General features: G+C 35.5%; 1 protein-coding gene across 1 annotated transcript in view; it reads right to left on the bottom strand.

The window, feature by feature from the left end:
- Nucleotides 1-4,493: 4,493 nt before the first annotated feature.
- LOC131431558 (uncharacterized) overlaps nt 4,494-19,020 on the bottom strand; it is a 51,638-nt gene continuing 37,111 nt past the window's right edge. Inside the window, exon 2 of the mRNA XM_058597345.1 lies at nt 4,494-5,154. Coding sequence (XP_058453328.1) covers nt 4,857-5,154 — 298 coding nt within the window. The 3' untranslated portion in view covers nt 4,494-4,856. The remainder of the gene's footprint in view (nt 5,155-19,020) is intronic.

The raw sequence follows: 19,020 nt of genomic DNA, 5'->3' as shown, positions 1-19,020 counted from the left end.
TTATTATTGTTATTAATATTATTATTATTATACTTGATTTCGACTGGGGTGATAATCGTGGAAAACTGTAAAACGACTGTCTCAGTCTTATAATACAAACGAATGTTGTTTACTGTCCGACGTTTCGGCCTTTGATGTAGGCCTTTTTCAAGGAAAATAAAGTCTATCGTTGATAGTCAAAATATGTCGATGTCTGACGCTATTTTTATTATTATTATTATTATTATTATTATTATTATTGTTATTATTATTATTATATTTATTGTTATTATTTATAATTACTATGATTATTATTGTTGATTTCCCACTCATTGTCAATATTATGATTGAATCATTGAATGGGCGTTTCCGATTTTTTTCACAATATTTAGGATGCCTGCAAATTCCTCATGACATTTCGAATCATTTCACCACGCAATAAATGAAAATATGGTAAATTATATTGTAGTACATTGTATTATATTATATTATGTTATATTGTGTTATATTACATTATATTATATTATAAGTTACAACTGGACAATCAAGTGGAGTGCCAATCGGAGTCAAGGAGGAAAAGTGTTAGTCTTTCGATACTGATGCATTTCTCTCCAACAGTTGTAAAATATTTGACGCGCCCTTCTTCAACAAACCATCTAGTGGAAAACTAGACAAGTGAAAAAAATCATTACTCAATCTGTTGCTCGCAGTCGAACAACGAAATGATTTTCCGAGAGTATAATCTCCAGCCACAGAGCAGCGATAAAACAAATGATGTAGCAATAGGGAGATTATAATATTCCTGTAGATACATTTTCGATCAATAATAATACCGTAGAGATAATATAATTGCTACAGTAATAGTTATAGGTTAGGTTATATACTATATAAGAATCACTTACGTTTAGTCATTTAACTTATTCATATCCGGTCGAACAGTACAGTACAGTACAGTAGGCATAATAGATCGGTAGTTAAACTCTGCCTTTCTCGGCTAGTTTTATAATAATCCGTTCGTTAAATCAGATATTTCGTTGCCGTTATCATTCCTGAGCTGCAGTTCAAATTATTATTAGCAACAACAATATAATATAGCCTTGTTAGTTCGAGTACTTACGCAATATTTTTAGGTATATATTTCAGAGAAATTGAACTTTTAAATAAACTAGACCCGAATTGTAGAAAAACTAGCGTGCAACGTGGTGCCATTCTGGTTTTCTTTTTCTCACTTTTGACAGCCGTATTTACCTTCAGTACCCAGTGAGTTTTCTATCTTCCGCTGAAGTGTAAAGATGACCAAGATGTGTGATGAGATGGGCGCGTTTCGGACGGGTCCGATAACACAATCTATTGGATCATACCGTTGGAAGGAGATTCTTTGGTTCCCGCGGATTTTCACGTAGGTCACTCGGCTTACGAGACCGCCCACCCCTTTTTGGCTCCATCACACAGTGGTATGTTGAATTTGGATTGGTAACGAATTTTGAAGTTACTGTCGAGTGGAACCATGCAGAGCAAGACTTCAGCTAGCATGGTGGCTACCTACATACATACCTAAGATAATGAAACCATACCTCACCTACACGACCTTGTCTTTTTTTAGGTATAGAATTCGCTCAAACTTTAGAAAAAGGGTCGAGTTTCATATACCAATCGATTCAGCTCGACGAACTGAGCAAATGTCCGTGTGTGTGTGTTGTCAACAAAGAGGTCGAGATTTCAGAGATGGCTGGACCGATTTTGATCAAACAAAACACGCTGCAAAAAAAATAAGCCATTTCAGAGTAATAGCTGTTTGAATGTTGCTAACTACTTATCGATACACTCCTCAGATTGTTAAAATCCGTCCATTTTTAGCGAAGTGGTCGATATTTTTGTGAAAACGACTTTTCGCCTTATTCCAGTAGTAGGAGTTTCACGCGTTTGATAATAAAGCGCTGTTACGGAGCCAAATAAAACCTGATTTTTTAAACTGTTACATATAATTGTTTCTAAGTACCAAAGAGACTGTGTACAGCATCGTTTTTCGTGGCATTTTGCCTCGGACCAATTTTAGCACGGTTCGCTTTTGGCAACATAATCGTTCGAGTATGATATGTAAACCAGATGATGGCAATTTCAAGTTGAAAGTAATTCCATAATTTTTTTGATGTAAACTACTTACCGTAATAAATGCTGGATGAACATAGCTCCCATATACCCTCCCATTCAACTAAGTTCGTCGAGATAAGAAAATTCGTGTGTGACAAATAATTTATAAGAAAATTCGTGTGTGACAAATAATTTCACTCAATTTTCTCGGAAATGGCTAAACCGATTTCACAAACTCAGATTCATATGAAAAGCAGTATACTACCAAACAAGGTTCCTGAATTACGTTCGGATCCGACTTCTGGTTGCGGAACCACAGGATGATATGTGAAACGAAATTAAAACAATGCAACTCATTTTTTTCGTAGATGGCTGAATCTAAGATCGATCTCAGATTCAAATGAAATCTAAGAACCATCTATGATTCAAATGAGAGGTCTTAAAATCCTATAAAACATCTTACTTTTTAGTCAGATCCGACTTCCGGTTTAGGTGATACATGGTGATTAGTGTTAAAATGTCCATTTCACATAAATTAATTATGTTTATCGGGTTGGCAGATTTGGATAGTCGATAACCAAATAAACTTATTTCTGTTCTAGCGGATTTCAGTTTTCGATTCGGAAGTTACCCAAGAATTCAATTCGCACTACAATTTCTCAAAGATGTCCACACACTCCTCAGGTGAATTTAACTGATTTCGGATACACCGATTTTAGAATTCCGGTTAAGGTATCGGTTTTAATTTATGGCCATACGAATCATTTTGGGTTATGCTCGTTCCTGAATACCGGCTCTGCAAGCACCATAAATAATGACGAAAAACTCTAAATGGGAACTTACTTCGATATCTCATGGAATGTTCAATCGATTGTCACACGTTAATATTGAAATTCGATACGATTTGCAGTTTCGATATTACAGGGTAATGAGTGATTAAAATCTCAATTTGCCGTTTAAAACGATGATAATTAAAATAATGTCATGAGAACTAAAACTACAGACTAACAGATAGGACACTCAAATTGGATTCTTCAATCATTTTAACGGTCATTTCGAATATTTATTTAGTTGGGACAGTACTCGCATATGTCATGATGGCGCCATGTTACCCTATCAAAAACATCCTGTCTATCATCTAGACTGTGTTTTTTTTTCATTCACCAACATAGTTGCCATTCATACAGAATTACAAGTAATGTATTGATTTGTATACCTCCATGCCAATTTCATGCTGGATACAAATTTAATACATATTGCAAAAACTATATACAGAGTAGTGCTTACTTCTCATCCTCCAACGCACTACAAAATCGAACTCGTTTTGTTACAATATTTACTTGCTTCTGGTCTGCCGCCACATAATTTCGAGTTAAAATTGCCAACACAATCAAGAATAGCCTAGATGAACAATGTTGAGAAAAATAAATGGTTACCTTCCAACATCGCTTAAAAAGTTAAATATATTATCAACGTAATCCAATAATTTATTGTGACGAAACATTTCAAATATTATGATGAAATCAGGCATCCCTGCAAGCAGCTGATCGATGTTGACAGACGAGGGGGAACCAACTAGTGAAAAAACTTTTATGTAACACAAGGGGTGTACCAATAGTAAATAGTTCGCGCAGTATAATAAAGGTGGAACTAGTGAATCACGAAAATTTATTTTCATAAGAGCTTACTCATACTGTCCTGTCTGTTAGACCATTCGTATTTCAAATATTACTAAATTCTCAGGGTAGCCCTTTCACATGCCAGCCTTTCGATATTGGCGAATGTCGCGTCACCGTCTGATAATTAGTGCGTGTACTAAGAATAAATCGTAGCTGCTTTATAAGATGAATGTTACGATTTCACAAAATCATAGCAGAGCTAATTAACGAAACTAAACTACATTGATAATTTCGAAATGCAGCCCACCAAAAGTACCTACTGCCCCTGTATATTTTATCTTATGGGAAGCAAGAAACAACATGTAATTAGACAAGTGCCTTTGTTTATATCTGTTGATATTTGAACGTTTTTTTTTTTCTTCTCAGCTTCACCTTGTAGTATTTCATGAAACGTTTAACTGAAACCCTTTCAAAATCATCAGTTAAATACCGTCTCCCGAAACAATTTTAGTTCACACAATTTAAATCATTCAGTAAACGATTGCAGCATGAAAACACCAATTATCAGTTATAAATTATCACAATACAAGCTGAAAGATACATCTTTCTTGGGCATACAGAAACGGTGTAGCAGAAGCCACAAAGCTTTTAATTACCCCTTTTGCTTTTACTCAAAGCGCCTCCATCAAATCAAATTATGGTGCATTTCTTTACATTTTCATCGCTTATATACCACCTGCATTGTTTCGTTTTATGGGACACCGATTTTCTTTCAATTTGCACGTTATTGAAATCTCATTGAGGTTTATTTTCCTATACAATTTACATAACAATGATCGTTAGAAATAACATTTTTTTTAACGGTTCGTCCTATCGCGAAGATGAGGTGCTAGCGTGCTAAAATACTGAAAAACGGCGTGAAAAATCATAAATCTGTAACTAAATTGGCCTCCATCATCCACGGTCGTGATTAAAAAATTGGTCGGCCTTGGATTGTACAACTTATTTCAACTCCTAACTTCTCTCCGAAGAGCTCACTCACCATCATTCCGAAGCTAATATGACAAGGTCTATTTACATATATTTGAATAAAAAAAAACTTATTTTTTGGCAATGTGTGAAAGATTGGCAGGTTTGGCTTCGTCACCGAACTGCGGACTCCGGCAGCTAACGATAGAACCCGTTGAACCTCCGCGGGACAAAACCGGCATGTGTCAGAACGGTGTAGATGTCGGCTCGGGAAATTTTCTCGGCATGTCGCTCCCGGACCAGTTCCTCGCCGGGACCAAACCAACTGAAGCGGGCCAACGCGTTGGCCACCCGTGGCGTCCGATAGAACGGATTGCGCTGATAATCCGGCAGCAGGGCCTCGTTGGCATCATTTTCCAGTACGGCCGGATGGGCGAACCAGGAGATGCACGTAGCGAACAGGAAGGGCTGTAGCAAACAGAGGATTTTCAGCCACCTGGAAAGGGAAATTAATAGTATGAGTATTCTGACGATGTTAGTAATTTTGAAAATAATACGTTTAAGAATCTCTTGACAAGTTAAGAAGTTTAAAAATCCGCGTGTTGATTTACTGTCCTTCATAGGAAGCTATGAATATAAAGCTTGCGTCATTTAATGTCTGGAGACTAGAAATTGATTTATCTCGTAATCATGTTCATGAAATAACAACGTTGAGTACTTCCAATCAATTCATCATACACAGTAACAAATTATTAAATTTGCTAGAGAAATCACAGAACTTTTGTCGCTATTTTTTAACCTCACCACGTCCAAATATGACAGATAATACTGTCAATTCTCATGCTACAAAACATTACAACATTTATAAAAATACTTGCAGGAGTCATGATCATCATATTTAAGCAGATGAATCAATATATCTTTTAATATCTAAGTCACTCCTAGTTTAATCACAATTTCTCTCCTAATCAGCAAACAATTAAATTTGGGTCAATACCAATCACGTACCAACGGATAGCGCATTGTCCCTCATCAGCCATCACAGCAAAGCGAGGCGCATCTTCAAGGTAACGAGTTTTAATCACATCGCTAGTAATTTGAATAGACAACGTGGCCTAGTCCAGTCCAGCACACGACGTTTGCAATCGTGATCAAAATATTTGATTTCATTCAAATACCGCCTTTGAATTATCATTATGGATGTCGTCATCGTCGTCGTCGCTAGTGCCAGAGTGCAATTCAATGCGGATCTATTGCGGATCGGAAGCACACAACTTCAACTCGTGAAATATATTACTCAACCAGTCATCTACACCTGGAAGATTGATCGAAACCCCGTCTTTATGGCTCCCTAAGTGGCACACTTAGCCAATGATTGTGCGTTTTGGAAACTATCAAACGCAGTACCGCCAAGATACAGGGTGCTTCAAGCGCGAGTTGCATCAATCGGCACAAGACCTAAGAAGTGTTTGAGGACAGTACATCGTCACAAGACCTAAGAAGTGTTTGAGGACAGTACATCGTCCGAGTTGAATGTTCGGAAAATGCTTAACATTGAATGAGGAATGGTATTTGACTGTAGATTATGCTCACGCACCTTGTGGTTGAAGGCTTTTGATTTTTACGTTTCTGTAATTTTATTTGTCAAAGTTTGTTATTTCAAATTACGTAGCATAGAATACTATATACCTGATTAGAATTGCTCAAGGAACGGAATTTTGAAATTAAAACCTTCCATACCCAAATAAATATAATCATAGACCACTTTAGAAATGAGTTAATCTGATAAATAAAATGGAATTCAGGATGTAGATTGTTGAACTCATCACTGAGCCTGTGTTCTTGAACTGAATTTTTGTCGTGAATACGACTTACTTTACTACGCCTTTTCAAAATGTACCCTCTGAGAGAGTGATAAGTTTTTGATCGTGAATATCTCTTGTTGTATCTAACGAATCAACATAATTTTTGCAACATGCCATCTGAAATATGATCACAATTTTATGATAAAATTTTCAGTTGTGTGACATAATTTCAAATAATTCAAAATTAAACTTTTCTAAAATGTTTGGTATCAACGAGTATCAAAAAGGAAAACTCATGACGCTGCTCGTTTGCCTTTCTCGTATTATGAAAACTCATAGCTAAATGATCTGTGGAAGGATTTGTTTGAACTTGTATTGCAACAACATTGAAGTGTTTTAATAGTACACTATTGAAAAGCCTGTCCGATTCTATCCAATTCAGCACCAGCCAATAAGAACGCGTTCCGAGGAAGAGAACAAAATATGTGCTGCTCCAGCAATATAAAAGCTGAATATTATAGCTTTTTCTATCGTTTTGTGAGCAACGGTTATAGAAGCAAGACACACACGAGAGTAACATCGGGCCGAGCGCACAGCGAAACCACACCAGAAGCCTGCCAGCTGAAGTCATCAGAGTACATGCCAAGAACCATCTCGGATCTAGATGCAGATTCTATTGGTCGAGACAATTCAAAGCACTTTTCAGTGCTACAGCATATCATTAAGAATTAATTAGTTTAGTTTAGTTTTCTTTATTAAAGAGACTTTCAGCCGGTGGCTGGTTCGTCTCTGAAGAATTAATTGAATTTCCTCTATTTTGCACCAAAAGCATCAGATTCATCAAAACCTAAGTAGCAAACATTGTTTTAGCATTGTATTTCTTCACTCTTTTTGCAACGATTGTGCGATTAAAAAAGTGCAATTTGTTGGTATGATGTGCAACAAGTTTCTTGTTTGATATATTCCATAGCTGTAATATTTGTTAATATTTTTAATTTCGAGTTATTTGTGACTATTTCATACTACTAAAAACTCTTTCACAAATTGTTGGTCATATCTGCGATGACGAGGATCAAAAAATATGTTGATACACTAAAAATAAAGAGATTCACGATCAAAAACATTTCAAAATTGCAGTTTTCATTTGGTTTTTAGTTGTATCTTCTTTATTTTTCAAACGGCACTAATCAGTTCAAGATTCTACTAACAACAATTTTAACGAAAAAAAGATTAGCAGTTAATTTATAAAATGAACTTCCATCCAACAACTGCGAAGAAAACTGATATTTTGCAACAATGGCTGTTTTCCTAAGATTGTAAATAGTCCCAGAACGTACAGTAATCCCTTACATAAAAATTAAAGAATATGTATTGAAAAAAATGTGCTGTGCTTATTTGAAGTTTTAACGTTTTATTTCCGGTTCGGTGTTTGTTATTTTGTAAGTAAGTTGATTTTCTAGAACTTTTTTTGGGTACCAAACTTATTCAATAAGCCATTTTCGAAATAACAAAAAAAAAACAAAAACAAAAACAAAACAAGAATATATATTGAAAAAAAATGTGATACGCTTATTTGAAATTTTAACGTTTTATTTCCGGTTCAGTGTTTGTGATTTTGTAAGTTAGTTGATTTTCTAGAACTTCTTTTGGATAACAAACTTACTCAATAAGCCATTTTCGAATTAACAAAAACAAAAACAAAAACAAAAACAAAAACAAAAACAAAAACAAAAACAAAAACAAAAACAAAAACAAAAACAAAAACAAAAACAAAAACAAAAACAAAAACAAAAACAAAAACAAAAACAAAAACAAAAACAAAAACAAAAACAAAAACAAAAACAAAAACAAAAACAAAAACAAAAACAAAAACAAAAACAAAAACAAAAACAAAAACAAAAACAAAAACAAAAACAAAAACAAAAACAAAAACAAAAACAAAAACAAAAACAAAAACAAAAACAAAAACAAAAACAAAAACAAAAACAAAAACAAAAACAAAAACAAAAACAAAAACAAAAACAAAAACAAAAACAAAAACAAAAACAAAAACAAAAACAAAAACAAAAACAAAAACAAAAACAAAAACAAAAACAAAAACAAAAACAAAAACAAAAACAAAAACAAAAACAAAAACAAAAACAAAAACAAAAACAAAAACAAAAACAAAAACAAAAACAAAAACAAAAACAAAAACAAAAACAAAAACAAAAACAAAAACAAAAACAAAAACAAAAACAAAAACAAAAACAAAAACAAAAACAAAAACAAAAACAAAAACAAAAACAAAAACAAAAACAAAAACAAAAACAAAAACAAAAACAAAAACAAAAACAAAAACAAAAACAAAAACAAAAACAAAAACAAAAACAAAAACAAAAACAAAAACAAAAACAAAAACAAAAACAAAAACAAAAACAAAAACAAAAACAAAAACAAAAACAAAAACAAAAACAAAAACAAAAACAAAAACAAAAACAAAAACAAAAACAAAAACAAAAACAAAAACAAAAACAAAAACAAAAACAAAAACAAAAACAAAAACAAAAACAAAAACAAAAACAAAAACAAAAACAAAAACAAAAACAAAAACAAAAACAAAAACAAAAACAAAAACAAAAACAAAAACAAAAACAAAAACAAAAACAAAAACAAAAACAAAAACAAAAACAAAAACAAAAACAAAAACAAAAACAAAAACAGTGCCGAGCCACCCTGTTTACAAGTTTCTCGATGAAGGGAGCCAGTAGGCACAACTGCTTCAGCAGTGATTTCAAACGAGTCATTTATGTTCATTAGCTTGCACCGTATGAAGATGAAGCTAACCACTGATTGAATCGGTCAAATGAATTGTCAGCGGATGCTTTAATAGTAATCAAAATCGCCATTAAATGGGTTGTTTTACTTCAAAATAATTTGTTCGTCGATTCTCTTCGAGTAATTGTGCAAAAATATGAACATTCATCAAATCAAAACGATAGGTGCAATTATTTCTTCATTTCGAAGAAGTGATCTATAGCATTCATAGATTTTTCCCTTGGATTTTTAATAAGCCTGGAACGGCGAGTATGAGCGCCTTTCGAAACCGTATAATTTTCCGTTCCATTACTGGTTATTATTTATGAACAGAAATTTCGCAACGGATATACTCCGAAACCAGATTCGTTTATGACTTCAAATCTGGTGAACGAGCAGAGCTTGAAAATGAGATCCACAATAAACGAGGTGTCGTAAAGACAGCAACTTACACCTCCAGCTAGCATCTAGCGGAAGCGCAAATCGAGATAGAGCGGCAAAGCTATGCAAGTTGCCGCATTTTTACCACGATGGGAAAATTCACAGCGAACCGCAGTAGCAGCGAGTAGGCCATGATCAGATAGTTCAGTTTATGGTTATTGGCCAGTTGGTATGGCGATCCCCTCTCGCAGAGGAAACAGGTCCAAGTAGTCCAAGAACCGGCGAAGCAGAGAGATGGGAACCCATTCAATTGAAACATTAATCAGCTCGGCGGCGAACATGAATCGATATGATTAATTGTGGAAAATTGTAGCCGAGAGCATCTGATCAATACTTTTATTATATTTGATCGTATATCATTTTCATAATCAATTATAGGTTGTTTTCAGCTGATTACATACCAATTTATGATAGTCATTTACTTTTATGACACGTGTGATAATTATCGATGAATAATTTTAGATTAACGTGAAATATAGATTGGTTAATCATAGATAGTGAGTTCACTTTGGGCTATTTGTCTTTCTTTTGAAAATTAACCTACCGGGTCAACATTCACTTCGACATACACGGAAATACCAAAACACGTTCCATAAATTATAAAAGAATGTCTTCCTAGTCGCTAGAAGATAAATTGTACCTCAATACCAGCATGCCATGTCCAAATTAAGCGAAAACATGTTTTTCTTCGATTCCTCCTCCTTACATCCCCATGCAAAAGTTAGTCGTTCAAATGCAGACTTGGTCCATGTTGATAAATTGGCGACACCGTGAGATACTTATCTTTCATTGGTGAACATTATCCCAGTTTTACGAATTAACTACTAATCTAATCACCGGTTCAGTGCTTAACCGCGAATTGTAATTTTATCATAGCATACACACTTGTGCTTCAAACCAGTTTCGAACCTTCAGGCATTCGATGCGGAGACGATTTTTCCAAGACATGGTGAAATTGTGCGCTTTATCTCTGGAGAATGTTAGCCAGTTTCTCACTGACTGACTAACTGACTGACTGACTGACTGACTAACTGGCTGACTACTGGAGCGAGCAACGTCGCGGCGACGATGTAATCTTGTATGATTTTTTTTTTCACTGGCACGACGGGAGCGCTCCTTCCAAACTTCTGAAGATATAGCAATTAGGGAAAAAATGTATGCAAGAAAGATACAGGCATAGACATAGCTTACTGCAAATAATATTTCATCGGGTCAACATGGTGCGTCGGTTATGCAATGACTGAATGCGTTTACGTGGGTACCTCTTAGTACTCCATAACGTCACGAATGTGCATAAGAGCATAGATAAAGAGTCATAGCATTTTAAGCAAGTTTGGTAATTTTTCAACTCTCATATCTGTATAAAAACGCGATCTTCATCTAATGTCAGTTCTTCTCAATTTTGCGGATTTATCTGATCTCCTAAACAAAGCCATTGATTCGATTTGAAAATGGTTCGCACCCATACTGGCACTGACGTTTTTCCGAATATCAGTGAATTCCTATAAATTTTCAAATTTTAGATTTACCGAGAACAAAAGTTGAAAATCAATCGTTTCATTTGAAATAGTAAGTTGTTCCCTATTAATAAAAAATCGGCGACTATTAATATGTTACCCTATGCTCGAGTCTCAACATAGAAAAAATTCCAGCATCAGTAGGCCATGCATTACACTTGTGAATCGCGACTGCGATGCCACTTGAAAAAGAAGTTCTGCGTCGGAATATGACACCAACGACAAATGATAAGACATGACGGTGCCGAAGAAAAATTTAAATAATTGCGGTTATTGGAATGCTCGATCATTAAAATCGAGTGAAGATGAATTTTATAATTTTCTTGAAGATCACAAAATTTATATTGCCATTGTGACAGAAACTTTTCTTACACCAAATGTCAAATTGAAAAGCAACCCACATTATGTGGTTCATCGATTTGACAGGTTTACTGGAATGGGTGGTGGAGTAGCCACTTTTGTCCAACGGCAAATTAAACATCGAATTTTACCTTGTTTCAATACTACAGTTATTGAAAGCTTGAGAATCGAAATTGAAAGCATTCATGGAATTTATTTTATCGCTGGAGCATATTTGCCATTCCAATGCACCGGCGAACAATAAAATTTCTTTAAAGGCGATTTGCAGAAACTCACAAGATATCGATCGGAATTTTTCGTAATAGGGGACTTAAATGCTAAGCATGTCCAGTAGAATTGTAAGCAAAATAACAGTAATGGTAAAATACTACATAATCAACTCTCAGCTGGTTACTTTACAGTTCTTCATCCCAGTAACCCGACTTGTTTCTCTTCCGTGAAAAACCCGTCTACAATTGATCTGGTTCTGACAGATCAAAGTCACATTTGTAGTGAACCGATTACACATGCTGACTTCGACTCAGATCATCTTCCTGTAACATTCAGACTTTCCAACGAAGCTATAATTAATCCAATTAATTCTATATTCAACTATCATAGAGCTAATTGGTTGGCAGATCTCACATAGAAAATCATATGGAACATAAAATTATTTTAGAAAATTCTGCGGATATCGACACAGCAATTGATAATTTGAATCATTACATTATCGAAGCTAGGAATCTTTCAGTTCCCAAAGCTCAAACTGAATTAATTTCTCCTATCATCGATGACAGTCTTCAACTGCTTATTCGGTTGAAGAATGGTCGTCGACGACAATATCAACGTTCTCGTGATCCTGCTATGAAAAACATAGTTAAGGATATACAAAAAGAAATTAAACATAGATTTACTCGTTTGCGAAATGAAAATTTCGCTAAAGAAGTTGAACAAATTAAACCATATTGTACACCTTTCTGGAAATTTTCTACGGTTCTTAAGAAACCTCAGAAACTAATTCCTGCTCTCAAGGAAGAAAATCAAATACTTTTTACAAATGGCTAAAAAGCTCAAAAACTTGCTCAGCAGTTCGAGAGTGTCCACAATTTTAATTTGAACGTTGTGAGTCCTATCGAAAATGAAGTCTCACTGAAATATGATCATATTTCAACTCAAGTGTTATTACAAGATGACATTATAGAGACGAATTTTGATGAAATTAAGTCAATTATAAGAAACTTAAAAGCATGAAGGCTCCTGGTAATGATGGAATTTTTACTATTCTTATTAAAAATCTTCCCGGTGTTGCCTTGAGACTCTTGGTTAAAATTTTCAACAAGTGTTTTTCATTAGCTTACTTCCCAAAAAGATGGAAAAACGCTAAAGTAATTCCTATCCTCAAACCTGATAAAAATCCAGCAGAAACATCAAATTATCGACCAGTTAGCTTACTTTCTTCTATCAGTAAACTTTTTGAAAAAAATATCTTGTTCAGAATGATGTCTCATATAAATAAGAAATCAATTTTTTTACCAGAGCAGTTTGGATTTCGTCATGAACATTCAACTACTCATCAACTTATCAGAGTAACGAACATGTTAAAAGCAAATAAATCTTCTGGGTTATCCACTGGAGTTGCTCTTCTAGACATAGAAAAAGCATTCGACAGTGTTTGGCACAAAGGTTTAATAGCAAAAATGTCTGATTTCCAGTTTCCTATTTATTTGATCAAAATGATTCAAAATTATTTAATTGATCGTACTCTTCAGGTTAGCTATCGGAATTGTAAATCTGAATTGCTACCCGTACGAGCCGGTGTTCCGCAGGGTTCGAGCGTAGCTCCAATCTTGTATAATATTTTCACTTCTGATGTTCCAAATCTACCCGTTGGTTGTCAGAAATCGCTATTCTGTGACGACACAAATCTGTTAGACACAGGTAAAAAAGCTAAGAGTGATCTGCAGTCGCCTACAAAGAAGTTTAAATATTTTCAGTGATTATCTGTCAAAATGGAAAATTAAACCAAATGCAGCAAAAACGCAATTAATTATCTTTCCTCACAAGCCAAGAGCTTCTTTTCTTAAACCAAACAATAATCACATTCTCGAATTGAATGGTTTGGAATTGATATGCTCTGATCAAGCTAAATACTTAGGTTTAACGTATGACAAAAAACTCACTTTCAAGGATCACATCGAAGGAATCCAGGCAAAGTGTAATAAATATATTAAATGTTTATATCCTCTTATATACAGAAATTCTAAGCTCTGTCTAAAAATCAAATTGTTAATTTATAAACAAATTTTCAGACCAGCCATGCTTTATGCAATACCAATTTGGTCAAGTTGTTGTTCCACCAGGAAGAAAACGCATCAAAGAATTCAGAATAAAATTCTGAAAATGATTTTGAAGCGTCCTCCCTGGTTTAGTACAAATGAGTTACACAGACTCACAAATATAGAACCATTAGATGTAATGTCACATAATATTATAAGCAAATTCCGACAAAAATCGATGCAATCTTCAATTGATTCGATTCGCTCTCTGTATTAGTTAGTAAGTTAGTATATAAGTTCCTTTTCCCCATTACACAATACAAGTAGTTTTAGAATTTTCCCTACACAAAAATCTCAGAATTGCGGAAGCAAATAATGTCTTCATGGTAATAACCAAATCATGTATATAATAGGGTTGTGGCTGAAACCCCAATTTAAATCTTAATAATTTAATTTTAACTCATATTCCAATAAATAGTTATTAGGAAAAAAAATGTGCTTCAGTGTGGAGTTCTTCCGGTACTTTAAAACGGCTGCTCTTCAGTTGGGAGTGTACCGTGAGTGATAATAAACAAATTTCAGCGTTTTTTTTTTTTCATAAATACGTTTATTTCTTAAGGCAGTTTACATAAGTTTTTCTTCGCCGTAGCATCACTTTTACATAATATTCTTATCCTAATTTAATTCTAACATAGTCACAACGTTTTGCATTTATTAAAACATATTCTCTTATTACTTAAATATCATCTTAGGTAACTCGTCATTAATTATGAAATCTACTCGGAAATATTATTTGAACCAAACGATTAACTTCTATAAATTATAAAATAAGCTGTTATTTTCAGACATTTTGTTAATAATTTCATAAACTGTTTCGAGTTTGTTTGTATCATTACATTATTTTTATTCTAATTTAGCTATTGGTTGAACTCATGGACGCAGCTGGGATCAGAACTAAGTCTTGAAAGGGGCCTTTATTAAATTGAAACTCCAGTTTTCTTTATGAAATGATAAATAAGTTTCATGTATGAAAGGTCACGACAAGCAAGAATGTCTCGAACTGGGATATTGGATAGTCTACCTTGGGTACGCAAAGAATTTATTAGTTGAGATCTGACATCACGATACTCCACGCATGTCCAAACGACATGATCAATATCTCGATAACCTTCGCCACAAGCACAATGATTAGTCTCGGAGAGCCCAATTCGAAGGAGATGTGCATCTAACGTGTAGTGATTGGACATGAGTCTGGACATCACACGAATGAAATCCCTACTCACATCCAGTCCCCTGAACCATGCCTTTGTCGATATTTTCGGAATAATTGAGTGCATCCACCGACCCAGATCATCTTTATCCCAAGAAGCTTGCCAGCTGGCAAGTGTTCTTTGGCGAGACGAGCTATAGAATTCGTTGAAAGCAATTGGTCTCTCATAAATTTCACCCTCAATAGCACCACGTTTGGCTAAAATATCGGCTCTTTCATTGCCAGGAATGGAGCAATGAGCCGGGACCCAGACTATAGTGATTAGATAATTATTGTTCAATATGTCGTTCAGGCACTGTTTTATTTTGCCCAGGAAAAACGGTTCAGTCTTGCCAGTCATGTTTGAGCGAATGGCTTCAATTGCACTCAGACTATCTGTGAAGAGGAAATAATGGTTTGGAATTAATGTGACGATTACACTCAAACTATATTGAACTGCTGCTAGCTCTGCTATATAAACAGATGCAGGTTCTTGAAGCCTAAATGAGGCCGAAACATTATTGTTGAACATACCAAACCCTGTCGCTTCTTCAATTCGCGATCCGTCCGTGTAAAACATTTTCTCAGAGTCAATATGCCTGAACTTACTTGAAAATATTTTTGGGATTTCCGTCGAACGTAGATCATCCGGGATTCCACGCACTTCGCGCTGCATGGATGTATCGAAAAATAAAGTTGAGTCAGGGACATTTAGGAGGCTGACACGGATAGGAATATATCTTGAAGGGTTGATTTCCTGTGACATATGGTTAAAATATACTGTCATGAATTTTGTTTGAGATCGAAGCTCGACTAGTCGTTCGAAATTATTAATTACCATGGGATTCAGCACCTCACATCTTATTAGCAGGCGTGATGAAAGCTCCCAAAATCGATCTTTTAATGGAAGAACTCCCGCCAGAACTTCAAGACTCATTGTATGTGTCGAATGTATGCAGTCTAAAGCAATTCGCAAACAACGATACTGAATTCGCTCCAGTTTGATAATATGAGAGTTTGCAGCGGAACGAAAGCAAACGCATCCATATTCCATCACTGAAAGTATCGTTGTTTGATACAATTTTATTAGATCTTGCGGATGAGCACCCCACCAAGATCCTGTTATTGTTCGAAGAAAATTTACTCTTTGTTGGCATTTTGTTATCAGAAACCTAATGTGTCCTCCCCACGTGCATTTGGAATCGAACCACACCCCGAGGTATTTAAAAGTTAAAACCTGTTGGATCATTTTTCTTATCATATGGAGCTGAAGCTGCGCGGGATCATGCTTTCTTGAAAAGACGACTAACTCTGTTTTCTCCGCAGAGAATTCGATACCAAGATGAACAGCCCAATCGGACAAGTTATCTAAGGTATCTTGCAATGGTTTATGCAGATCAATAGCTTTGGGTCCAGTAACTGAAACCACGCCATCATCTGCCAATTGTCTTAGTGTACATGGGGTTACTAGACAGCTGTCAATGTCATTTACGTAAAAATTATAGAGGAGCGGACTGAGGCATGAGCCTTGCGGGAGACCCATGTAACTATTTCTGAGTGTTGCCAAATCGCCATGTGAAAAATGCATGTGTTTCTCTGACAAAAGGTTGTGCAAATAATTATTTATAACCGCTGGGAGTCCATTTTGGTGAAGCTTGTCTGAAAGAACATCAATGGAAACTGAATCAAATGCTCCTTTAATGTCTAAAAATACAGATGCCATTTGTTGCTTTTGAGCGAAGGCAATTTGGATGTCAGACGAAAGTGATGCAAGGCAATCATTCGTCCCTTTATTTCTACGGAAGCCAAACTGAGTATCTGACAACAAACCGTTCGTCTCGACCCAAGTGTCGAGACGTCGTAGAATAATTTTTTCGAACAATTTTCTGATGCAGGACAACATCGCAATGGGTCTATATGAGTTGTGATTGGAAGCTGGTTTCCCCGGTTTTTGAATGGCGATAACTTTCACTTGTCTCCAGTCAGGTGGAACAATATTTTGCTCAAGAAACTTGTTGAACAATTCCAACAAACGTCTTTTTGCGAGGTTGGGCAGATTCTTCACCAAGTTGAATTTAATTCTGTCCAACCCTGGAGCGTTATTGTTACAAGACAAGAGTGCTATAGAAAATTCCATCATTGAAAATGGGTTATTAATAAAACCATTATTTGGAGGAGATTCCCGTATAATGCTCTGCGTAGGAACAGAATCTGGGCAAACTTTCCTAGCAAAGTCAAATATCCATCGGTTCGAGTATTCATCACTCTCATTGCCCACGGTACGATTCCTCATTCGTCTGGCCGTGTTCCAAAGAGTGCTCATTGAGGTATCTCTTGACAAACCATCGACAAAATGTCTCCAATAGCTACATTTTTTGGCTCGAAGTATGCTCTTGTACTTGGTTTCTAAAACCATAAGTTTTTCAAAATTCTGAGGAGTTCCTCCTCCCCGTTTTAGAAACGTCTTGCAAGCATTTTGTTTTGCGAGTTTAGCCTCTGAGCACTCTTTGTCCCACCAGGGGTTGGGAGGCCTTCTGTTAGTCGTTGGCCCAGGAAAGCGTTTAGTTTGGGATTGTTCTGCTGCCTCCAGAATCGAACAAATGAGGAAGTCATATTCTTCAAGTGGAGGGAGCTCTTCCATTGAATTCAAAATACTAGAGATACTACTTTGGTATTTAATCCAGTCGATATTTTTTGTCAAATCATATGGAATACTAGCGGAAGTAGCAATGCAATTGCTACTGCTAATTGAGATGATGATTGGTAAATGATCGCTACCGTGTAAATCAGGCAGTATTTTCCAGGTGCAATCTAGTCGAATTGATGTTGAGCAAAGAGATAGATCTAATGCACTTGGGCGTGCCGGAGGTCTTGGGATCCGTGTCATGCTACCCATATTTAATACCGTCATGCTAAAATTGTCACAAATGTTTTGTATTAAAGATGATCTGCTATCATTGTAAACGGAACCCCACATAATACCGTGCGAATTTAAATCCCCCAGAATCAATCGTGGAGCAGGAAGGGCTTCAACCATTTCATTAAGCTGTCGCTGTCCAACTTGTGCTTTTGGAGGAATATAAACCGAAGCTATGCAAATATCTTTGCCTTTAATGTTTATTTGGCAAGCAACAACTTCTATACTAGAAGTTGAAGGGATGTTTAATCTATAAAAGGAACAGCATTTCTTAATTCCCAAAAGCACTCCACCATACGGAGAGTCTCTATCGAGACGTATAATGTTAAAATCATTAAAATTTAAAGCTATGTTTGAAGTAAGCCATGTTTCGCATAAAGCAAATACATCACATTTTTGACTATGCAATAATATTTTAAATGAATCAAGTTTTGGCATGATGCTTCGACAATTCCACTGCAGGACAGTGATTGTATCATTTGCGGCGGGTGATAAATTATCCATCAAAAGATACAAAACCTGAGACAATTGGCCATTGAGCTGATAACTGCTTCAAAAAATTTCTAGCTATTGGAAGGAATGCCATTATGAGGGTCTTTAAGGGTTCAGATATATTGAATGCTGAGAAAATCCATTCAACAATTTCCGAAAACTTCAGTAATCCTGTTGGTGGCTGTGAAATGGAGCCCACTGGATTATTATCTTTTTCTGTACTAGATCCTGGATTGGTTTGTGAATTTGACAAACCAGGAGGCACAGTCTTTGGTTTTGACTTTTTTTGTTTAACACGGGGATCTTTTTTTGAAGATGAAATTTTAGGTGTCTTTTTTGGTAATTTGGAGGAATACTTCTTTCTCTTAACTGACCCTTGGGTAGTGATAAACGAATTACCTTCACTATTTTCGTCAGAGTCAGAGTCCTCTGGTTCCTCTAGATTTGAAAACCCGTTTTCGGTTTCCAAAGGGGGGACATCAATGACCGTTTTAAGCATTTCTGCATATGTGCGCTTAGACCGTGCTTTT

Source organism: Malaya genurostris, chromosome 2 (genome assembly GCF_030247185.1).
Source record: "Malaya genurostris strain Urasoe2022 chromosome 2, Malgen_1.1, whole genome shotgun sequence".
In the NCBI taxonomy this organism is placed as follows: domain Eukaryota; kingdom Metazoa; phylum Arthropoda; class Insecta; order Diptera; family Culicidae; genus Malaya; species Malaya genurostris.
The sequence above is the reverse complement of the archived record's forward strand: the minus strand, read 5'-3'. Positions and strand labels throughout refer to the sequence as shown.